The 11071-nt window shown below is 38.1% G+C and overlaps 1 protein-coding gene across 2 annotated transcripts in view; it reads left to right on the top strand.

Moving 5' to 3' along the window:
• LOC141227055 (tetraspanin-2-like) overlaps positions 1-9293 on the top strand; it is a 255304-nt gene extending 246011 nt beyond the window's left edge. For both annotated transcript variants that reach the window (XM_073667198.1, XM_073667199.1), the window contains exon 8: positions 8411-9293. In XM_073667198.1, the coding sequence (XP_073523299.1) occupies positions 8411-8476 (66 nt within the window). In that variant the 3' untranslated portion in view covers positions 8477-9293. The remainder of the gene's footprint in view (positions 1-8410) is intronic.
• Positions 9294-11071: the final 1778 nt, after the last annotated feature.

The raw sequence follows: 11071 nt of genomic DNA on the forward strand, positions 1-11071 counted from the left end.
CGCTGCTATTACTGATCGTGGGCACGCAGCCTTACAGCTCAGGGATTATATGTACTGAGGCTGCTACAGCACTGAGGAATATGGGTTACAGCTTACTAATATGTTTTGAGACTACTGCTGACATTGGTAAAACTAAGTTACTGATCAGTGATGATATGCACCGAGACTGCAGCCGGGCTGATATAATCATTTAACTGCAATGCAGCTTTCCCAGTCGTATATCGTGTTATCACTAAACTGTAACTCAGCTTTCTCAGTGTCAGCACAAATCTCAGAACGTTATCATTACTAAACTGCAGCACAACTTTCCCAGTGTCAGCTGTGTCTATTTTGGCAACCCATTGGCATGACATTGTGATGGCAGGAGACTAATGGGATGACAATTAGGCCCATTCCTACTGTCTGACCAATTAGATACAACACTTTCCATTGACTGCAAAATTCAATGGCTCAAATTGCCCAGCATCCAAAATGAAGTGAATTTAGCCCACTTTTTACACCCATGCCAAGTGTCAGGTGATACAGTGCTGCTCACCTTTATTGGCACCCCTTAATTTTTTTCATAGACTGTACAATATCTTCAGGAATAAATAGAAATGTACCAAAGTTATATCCTCAGGATTTTTTATTTAGTGGTTCAAAGTAATACAACAATAAAACATTGTTTTTCAACTTCCATGTTGCAATTTCAAAGAAGAAACAGAATAAACAGTATGTGCAGCAATAAAGGCACCAATAATCAATACTTGGTTGCACACCCTTTGGCATTGATGACGGCCTCCAAACGTTTCTTGTGGCCCAAAAATTAGGCCTGTAAAATCTCTTATTTTTTTTTAGAAAGGATGCTCAAAATGTCCTCTAAGGACATATAGATTGTACTAGCCCAACTACTTTAGTAGTATGCTAAGGCATCATGAGATTTATAGCATAGCACAGATGGATAAAAAGATAAAGTAGATTGAAGTCTACAAAGATAGTGCCTAATCAGAAGCAGACAGGATTCTGGACTCCATGAAAGTAAGAACATTAATATTAGAGAAGTCTGGAGCTTGATAGACAATCAAGCGGGGAGTGGTATGATAACATTATTTTCACCCAATATTTTTATTTTCAGAAAACCAACACCTACATTATAGAGAGATAGGTCTAAAACACTTAAAATTATTCTAAGAGGAAACACTGAACATTATGGTGTTGAAAAATAGTTGTAGATACCAATAAAGAAACAAGACAAGAAACTAAACGGTAAACTAAAACTAAAGTTGGACATTTGCAATGATGGAATCAGGTTTTTTTTTAACAAAGGCATCAGGAATCCTGTTATAAACCACATTTAAACCCATTATACAACTCTAAGCACACTGCTGTGTAGATCAAGAACTTATCAAACCTAGAAGCTGTTGGAGTCCCCAGAACATAACCACAAAGCTCAGACCTCAACACCTAATGTTTCTGATTACATGGATCAAGCAGAAAAAGTACCTGAATGCCATAGACTGAGATTTTACTTAATTTATTGATGCAATATTTTTAATATAAAGTGATTCATTTGCTTGGTTCCCAATTTGGCATTATTATCTACCATAAGTCCAGTTCCAGTTAAAATGATAATAACTTCTAATTTCCAGTCAACAATGAATATAATTTCTTACTTAAATAGGCTTTGTTACTCACTTAGTGAACCCGTTGGCTGATGTATATCACTTGCACAATTTATTGTCTACATATTTAGAACTGACTCATTGTCAAAATTACAAAGTATTGTAGCTTGCTCCACATGGTGTATGTAGGCTGATGGGTCCACTAAAATAACATCAACTCATCTAAATTTCCAACTGACTGAGTATGGGCATTTTTATTTCTGTTTAATTTCCAACTCTACCTAGTTTCTTAGTTGTTCTTGCTGTATTAATAACACATGAAAAGATGAAGTGGATATAAGAAGTCTACACATCCCTGTTAAATGCCAGGTTTTTGTCATGTAAAAAACTCATACGAATAAGGATCATTTCAGAACTTTTTCCACCTTTAATGTCATCCTTAAATCCATTAAGAAAACTCATTTTGATGGTGGGAAATAAAAACAACAAAAGTAAAATATTACTCCTATAATTGGAGATATGGTTCTGTTCAGAAGTAGCCAATCCAATTTAAACTTGTTAAATAGTAGTCAGTAAGCAGCTGCATCATGTAGAATGATTCTGATTAACTCCATATAACTTTTAGCTCTAGTAGGATTTTCCTGACATTTTTCTTAGTTGCACTTTGCAAAAGCCATGATCTGTAGACAGTTTACAACACAGCAAAGGGATCTCATGTTGAAATTTTTCAACAAAGTACAAATACATTTTCAAGGCATTAGATGTACCATGGAACACTATGAAGATGGTCATCAAGAAGTGGCTTAAATTTGGCACTATAGTGTAATTTCCTAGAATAGGATGTCCATCAAAAATTGATAAAAAGACAAGATGAAAAATTGTCTAAGAGGTTGCCAAGTGGCTTATAGCAGCATGAAATCACGTCAAAACTTATATCAAGTCTGTTAAAAGTATGTAGGAAAACATGTTATGGACTGATGAGACCAAGGTTGAACCTTTTTGGCCATACTGCCGAAAGTTATGTTTGACGCAAAGCTAACACTGCTCACCACCAAAAGAACACCATATCCACAGTGAAGCATGGTGGAGGCAGCATTATGCTTTGGGGAGGTTTTTCGTCAGCTGCAACTCAGGCTTTACTCAAGGTGGAGGGAATTATGAATGCTTATAGTATAGTAGTATAGCAGTCAATTTTGCAACAAAACCTTCAGGCTTCTGCTAAAAAGCCAAAGATGAAGAGGAATTTCACCATTTAACCCAAGCGTGGCCCTAAGTATAACTCCAAATCAAAGATTGCCAATTCTAGATGTGCTATGCTGACAGACTGCTACCCAAAAAGACTGAATACTGCCATAAATTCGAAGGGTACTTCAATAAAGTATTAGTTTGTTCATGTTTATGCAACCACATTATTTTAGTTTTTTATTTGTATTTTTTCCACCCGAAAAGATTTCAGGTTAATTTTTCAATTGAATTGTACAGATTATGGGGGACCTTAAAGGTGGAAAAGGTCTGAAATTATTCTTTTTATGATGATTTTTTTTACATGGCAAAGAACTAATATTTTAACAGACGGGTGTGTAGACTGTATACCAACTATACTGTTGGTACTATTTTCCGATCCGGAATGGCTGCTAAGAATGGGGTGTGATTTGTTGTATTGGCTGATCTTGAACTTTTGAGAAGTTCCTGAGTCTTAGCAGAGCTATGTGTCTTTTGAAGTGATCAAGACCAAAGGGTCTTCACATGCTTAGTTTTCTTTAGATCTTTGGTCTAGCTGGCAGCATGAGTAAAATTATTTTTTTATTAGAACACCACCTGTACAAGATAGAAATGACTAGGTTGAGAGTTTTTAACAACCGCTACATAGATAAAGGTGTCTCTTGTAGAGAGCCCCTTACTATCTAATGACTCGCCCAGGGTGAATGGGGATGACTCGGTACCCGGGCCTTTTTGCCTGACCTTGGGGATGTCGCGGTGGTCGGTTCCCGGGCCCGTACTCTGGGGTCAGCTTTTAAAAAAGGGATTCATTTGTTTATAAGTTTTATTAAGGTTCGTGACGCCACCTGTGGTTTCTGGTGAGATTCACAAGCGCTGCGGCTGTCCACTGAGGCCGGTGATAAGGCAGCTTAGATGGTATCGCTCCCCACAGGTGGAGCTAGACCTCAGGGCAGCTTACGGAAAGGGGGATGCAGGACAGGCGAGACCCAGCCGGGTCAGAGCAAGAACAGGGACGGACACGATAGTCACTTCAGTACCTTTTACTGGTGGAAATTCAGGCACATCCCGGTGCAATGTAGGGTGAAGGGTGCATGTCAGGATCCTCCCCAATGAGCGGGCGTAGGGCCTCCTGTTTCTTGCCTCTGTGTAGTAAGTTTCTGACCTGCCTGGAGCTAGGCCTAACTTTGTCTCTGTCCTGCGCTGGCTGACCTTGTGGTAGGGCCTTCTCTTGGCATACACGCTCCTCAGCTTGCGGGGCCTATGTGTTTCCCGGCTCTGTTACGTATCAGCACTTTAGTGATCCTGGGACTTGTAGTTCTCCAGGGATTCCGGTTATGCCTTACTGGGTCATAGAGATCCCGGTAAGCTTCGGACCTGGTGTCCAGTAAATGATTCGGGGTGAGCTGGGTAAGCTCCTCTGCCCCCTATGCACTAACTCTCCACTCGCCTTCGGCCTACTCGGGCCCTCACTAGGCTATACACACTAATGGCAGCTTGCCGCGCTTCACCGATTTTATGCTCACTATTCTGAGCTACGACTCCACTGAGCTCGACTCTGTATTCAGATGTATACTAACTGAACTCTCCAGAGGAACTGCTGAATCACTGAGCTCCACTGCAGACTGACCTGTTTCTGTGTCTCATCTCCTGCAGGAACTGAACTGCCTGGCTCCACCTTCCCTATTTATATCCCTAACGGGCTCCCTCTGCTGGTCTGAGGTGGAAGGTGGAGATGTGTGAATGGTTATGGGGGCCTCTTGTGGAGGAATCCATCAATGCACTCTTCTAGGATCTGTGATACCAAGCGCAGCTGGGCGTCACACTAACCCTTTAGAGCATATGGATGTCATAAAAGGTGGCCCCCTGTTTAGAACTACTATCCTTTATAAGCTACAAGAGAGAGACACTCTCAAAGAGAAGAGCAGTTCTAACTTATCCTTCCATATATTGTATTGTCAAAGTGGGTGCTGCAGCTTTTACTGTCAATACAGATGTGATGATATCAATTATGTCTACAGCAGTTTTTTATAGGTATTGTTTGAGAATAAAACATTTTGGATGGCCAAGAAAAGGTCTTTTTATATTCATTAAATAACTATTTTTTTCTGCAAACTTTATTTCAATGCTTAGTTCATCATCAATAATAATCTGTATTAACGTGTATTATATCTGTCATTGTAACTCTGATTCAGTATATTAAATCATCCTACAGAGCAGGCTTTTCTTAGCTATCAGCTGCAATGGCAATGTATCACTGATGGGCTCACCGTGGAAGCCGCTAAGCGGGTTATACAACCATGGAGTAGTGGATTAATGTAGTGGGGGAAAGAGGTAAAGGAATAAAATTCACATAAGGGGGCCGATATGTCACTGCAGGCAAACCACAGGTTTGAAAGTTGCATAATGGTGAAAGATGGAGAATCGAAATTAGACTTGAGATAATTTATTATCACTGGCAATTACAATCTGGGTATTTTTTAAGTTTTGGTTCACCGGTTCCAGTAAAACTTTCAAAGCCGTTATACACTACAGACATTTGAATATTTTTGCTACAATGGAGAATTTATTGAATAGATATATCAACAATTCCTATTGTCCCTCAAATACAAAAGTGGGCAACACCACACATGTACAGTTATCTTCCAAAGCCTACAGGTACCTGTGGCTTGGTGCAATGTACAGGGTGGGCCATTTATATGGATACACCTAAATTAAATGGGAATGGTTGGTGATATCAACTTCCTGTTTGTGGCACATTAGTATATGGGAGGGGGAAAACTTTTCCAGATGGGTGGTGACCATGGCGGCCATTTTGAAGTCGGCCTCAATACGTCTATTACTGCCTCATGTTTGTGCCATTGAATAATTCCTCAAATCCGTTTGATACCTCCATTATATAGGCTGTATTCGACTTTTTTCTTTACTGTTACTGAGGAGGATCATTGAAGGGCTTAAAAGACTGCCTTTTACTAGGGTGGTGAGAGGAGTTACCTGACACATTGGTGGGCACACACATATGTATATACATAAGAACTATATTCCTGTGGTGTGATATTAACCTGTATGTTTTGTCACAACTTGTGTCTACACTAATTGCCTGAGTCTGGGTATTACGTTTTGTACTATTTTATGTCACTTTTAATGTCTAAACCTTTTTAAAATTTATTAATAAAATGTATACTTTTTAAATATTAACTAAGTGGAATACTTATTTATTGGTATTCCAACTATTGCAGTTAGATTCCCCTTTTTTCTCTATTTCTGGTCTCCATTCATTTGGGAATTTGCCTCATGGACGATGGTCCCTACTTATATGCATGGTTCTTGCAAATTGTATATGATTCGTTTTTGTTTAATAGTATGATGAAAAAAACACAGTTTTTGCCATTTTTTTTTTACATTTTTTTTTACCATGTTCACTGTATGGGTTAAATAGTGCTATACTTTTATTATAGATCATTCTTTCTTAAATAAGTGAGCATGCAGTCATAGCTGTCAGTCACTGAGTAGGACCGCCCAAATGAGTGAAAAGCCCAGAATCAGCAGAGATATAAATGAATAAAACACAGCTTATACTACAAAATAATGTATCAATCTACTCAGCTCCTCCTGTTCTAGAAATGCATCCTGATGATTTGATTACATTTTCAGTTTGATTCATTCCTTTAAATATTGAAAAATGACGTACTGTATAAGGTGTCCCTATAGTCTGGACTCGTGGGAATTCTTATTAACTATAATTTTAATTAATTGAATTAACTATAATATAATTTTGCAAAGCACATCAACCTTTGCATCGCAAATTATGGAAATCAACTTTAGAAGTTATTTAATATTCCAATGGAATAACATGTTGTTAATAAATTTAATTTCTTGAAAATATGTATTTTTGCCTATGCGTCCTATGTGTCCAGACTTTAGGGACACCTTGTAGTACTTTTTTCATACAGCGCACTCTCAAATTACGAAATGTCAGCTCAAAATAATACAGAATTGTGGCTTTCTATATTCGAAATAGGAGCTACTTTAGAGTCATGTGCATCATACATAATGCAAGGAAACAAAACTAAAATGGAGCTGCCTCTACCTGATACAAGTAAAGAGCACTACAGTACATATAATACTGGAAGGGTTAGACTTATAGTAGATCTGGGGCCTTTGTTAGGCCCTCAGCTACCATGCCAATCCTTTAGCCCGATTGCACTAGTATCAATTGGGTAATATAGGGAACCTAATCCACCTGTCCAACCAGTAGATGCCACGGTCAGTATTGTCCATAACATCTAATGGCTTTATCGGCTTGGTACGGCCAAGAACATTGCAGCAGAGCTCCTTTGCATGTTTTATCCTTGCCCCATACATTAAGGCATTTGGTGTTACTCACATAGTGCTACCATCTTTTTTTATTAACTTTATTTTAATAAGATGTAATTTTTATTATTCAGGTTAAAATGTTACAAAACTTCTGATATTTCTAAAATCAGAAATTCCTCCTCACTGTATGTAAAACTTTTTTATAGTCTGTACGCCTCTTATCACTATGGTATTTAGTAGATTTATTCTACATGTAGAGTGGTTTTAGAACATTTGTCTCTCGGCTATAGGCCACGTAAACCTCTGAGGAAGCAGGTTACCAGCGAAACAAGTGTGAGATGGAGGGGGTGCAGATTAGCTTTTATTAACTGAGTTTAATGGCTGGTCCCGCTCCTATACTCAAATAAGCTGGTCATGTCTGCCCTTGGTTACCTTAGTAGTACAAAGCTTGTCTAATACAGTAAAAATGTCTTATTCCATCCCTTTTCTCAGTTCTTGGATATTGCTCAGTTCTAAAACCACAAATACCACTAAGCAATAAAACTGACTATCATCTGTGTGGTTATGATTCATTTTTGTTGTAATATGAAGTCTTCTGCAGCAGTGAGACCTGTATCCTGTCTAGACAACAAAAAGAAGACTATTGATTTGTGAAATGGAGAAATGCAAACGACATTTAAAGTCCAGGGTTTGATATTTCAAATCAACGATAAAATAAAATAAAATGTGTTAATTGTGAACAAGTTCCAAGATTTTCCCTTCTCTGTCAGGTTGTTAATAATTCTTATTCAGCCACATTTAATCAGTTTTGTTGCTGTCATTACAACTAAAAAAAAAGTTATCCCCCTGCTTTTCTAAAGTTCTGACTCAGAATTGTAAAATCCTTCAAAATCCTTTGCAAAATTTTCAATACAGAAGGGAAAAATAAGACAACCTTTGCAGAACCTACAGTATACTGGCATTTTTATAGGTGATCTATCAAGTTATTCTACCATGTCTGTTTTATCTTGTACTTGTATATCCCATGAAATATCCATTTTTTTTAGAACTCTGTTCCTCTACTCCTTCTAAAATGTGTAACAAAATTGACAGCTGGGTGTTCTCATTTCCCTTGTCATCAGAGTGTGCACCTAACACGATATGTCAGGACACGTCCTAATAACATGTCAACATTAAATTTAGATTTCCATCAAATCTTTTATTTTACTATATTGTATTTTTTTCCATTAATTACATACAGTGATTAACTTTTACCTTTTGGTATTTTTTTACAGATATTTGGAATGATCTTCAGCATGGTCCTCTGTTGTGCTATCCGTAATTCTAGAGATATGTTGTGATCATCTGCATTGTGCCTTCTTCTTCCAATCTGGATGAAAGTGCTACCTACCAACAGGGACCGTTACATACCTGTCAGCTTGGACAATCTGCCTGTTTCTGTAACCAAGCTATGTAAAATAAGCAAAGTGCTTTGTATAAAGCTATGCAATATACTAGAATACAAAGGTTATTGGGCTTAAAAGTCCCCAATAAAGCTACAGTTTTGCCAAGGATTCATGGAAATGCTTATCCAGCACTTCCCTTATATGCTTTATAGTGACCTTCAACAATGGGACTGAAAAGTGACTATACATTTCTCCTGTATAGTCACCCTACCTGGGACCCTGCTTTGACTCCTCAGAATTCTGTTCCTCCTTCTTCCAAAAATGCCACTACAGTGACATGAGGAGTACAGTATTGAGTCTAAACCGTATATCCCGGCCTCAAAAAAGTCATTAGACTCAACACTGTACTCCTCATGCCACCGCCGAAGCAGTCTTGAAAGCAGGAGGAACAAAATACTGAGCTGAGCAGAAGAGGAAGCGGTAGGCAAACACAAGGCACCAGCTAGGATGACCATAAATGAGAAATGCATTGGCAGTTTCCAGGTCCAGGGTGGACAATCGCTTTAAATCTAAAAAAAATACTCTGCTTTAAAACTGAACTGAAGCGTGGTGCACCTCTGTCACCGGGTTTCAGTCTCAACCCATATTTTCTCAGACTTTTAAAGGGGTTGTCAGGTCATACCATATTGATAACCTATCCACCATCAAAAGGAGATTGGTGGGCATCCAACACCTGGCACCTCCACTGATCAGCTGTTATTTGCTCTACCAATCTCATATAGATGACCTATCCCATGGATACTCTATAGGCGTCTTTGAGATGTCTGTTTTTCATGTACGTGTTCTGTCCACGGTTAGAACAAGTATCCATTATCATCTATGCAGCTACTTATATGTGTTTTGTTTGTGGATTGTGTGTCTGCAAAAAAAAAAGCACAGAGACCTGACCATTTTTGATCTGAATCATGGATCAAAATTACCCATACATGTAATGAAGTAATGGGTACCCATTCAAGTCTATGGGCGTTTGCTGTTGGTTTTTAGCATTGCAAAGGGTAGGACAAGCTGTACTCAGCTTTATTTTTAGAAGTCAGTTTGAAATGATGTATAATATTGTGACCTATGTGATATTAAGATAGATGAAATAAGGAATATATCTATTGTACGTTTTACAAGCCTGATCATCACTGGTCTCCTACAGGGGTAACCGCGATATAAATGACGTAATGAATGGAGTTTTCTTTATACAATGAAGGAGCTGATATTGAATGATATGTATTGCTTAATGTGGCCTTCAAGCATTAAAGTTTTCTGGAGACAATGCCACAGAGCATGGCGTAGCATATATTGCAGATGTAGCATTATGGAATTTACTACTGTACAAATTTTCCCGCTCCTTTTGTTGTGTACAATGACGGAGGCCTTATGTTCATATGCAGTTATTGTTACAACCTATTTAACTGAAAATGTCAAAATTACTGTAAAGTTCCTGTAAAGAAAGTAGATACATGTATATCATTTGAGACAATTTTATGTATTTGATTATTAAGAGTAATAAATATTTACAAAAACATATATGTGCTCGTTTATTTTAGAAGTGACATGTAACATTTGTGACTATTTAGAGAGGAGCTAACGCTAAAAATGTTCTGTAAAATATCTGAATGCAAAAAAGGTCGGAATAATTTCGGCAAAGAAAAAATTGCATGCAGAAACAGCGCCACATAGTGGCCAAAATGTCACTGACATATAAAAGCGGGTTTAGTCATTGTACTGAATAAATACAAGATTATCTCGTCTGATAGCGGAGAAAGCAAATCACTGGTTATATTCTAAAGGCACAATGTAGTAAAATTGTTGGCTCTTGAAGAATATTAAGTTGGTGCTGCTATTGGCTTGTTTGTTAGTGTGTGTCATTGTATGTGTCCATGTATAATATATCTATGTATATCTATGTGCAGTGGGTACGGAAAGTATTCAGACCCCTTTAAATTTTTCACTCTTTGTTTCATTGCAGCCATTTGGTAAATTCTAAAAAGTTCATTTTTTTTCTCATTAAAGTACACTCTGCGCCCCATCTTGACTGAAAAAAGCAGAAATGTAGAAATTTTTGCAAATGTATTAAAAAAGAAAAACTGAAATATCACATGGTCGTAAGTATTCAGACCCTTTGCTCAGACACTCATATTTAAGTCACATGCTGTCCATTTCCTTGTGATCCTCCTTGAGATGGTTCTACTCCTTCATTGGAGTCCAACTGTGTTTAATTAAACTGATAGGACTTGATTTGGAAAGGTACACACCTGTCTATATAAGACCTCACAGCTCACAGTGCATGTCAGACCAAATGAGAATTATGAGCTCAAAGGAACTGCCCAAGGAACTCAGAGACAGAATTGTGGCAAGGCACAGATCTTGCCAAGGTTACAGAATTTCTGCATTACTCAAGGTTCCTAAGAGCACAGTGGCCTCCATAATCCTTAAATGGAAGAAGTTTGGGACCACCAGAAGTCTTCCTAGACCTGGCCGTCCAGCCAAACTGAGCAATCG

This window comes from Phyllobates terribilis, unplaced genomic scaffold (assembly GCF_046119375.1).
Source record: "Phyllobates terribilis strain yellow unplaced genomic scaffold, ASM4611937v1 Scaffold_2__4_contigs__length_985480577, whole genome shotgun sequence".
NCBI lineage: Eukaryota > Metazoa > Chordata > Amphibia > Anura > Dendrobatidae > Phyllobates > Phyllobates terribilis.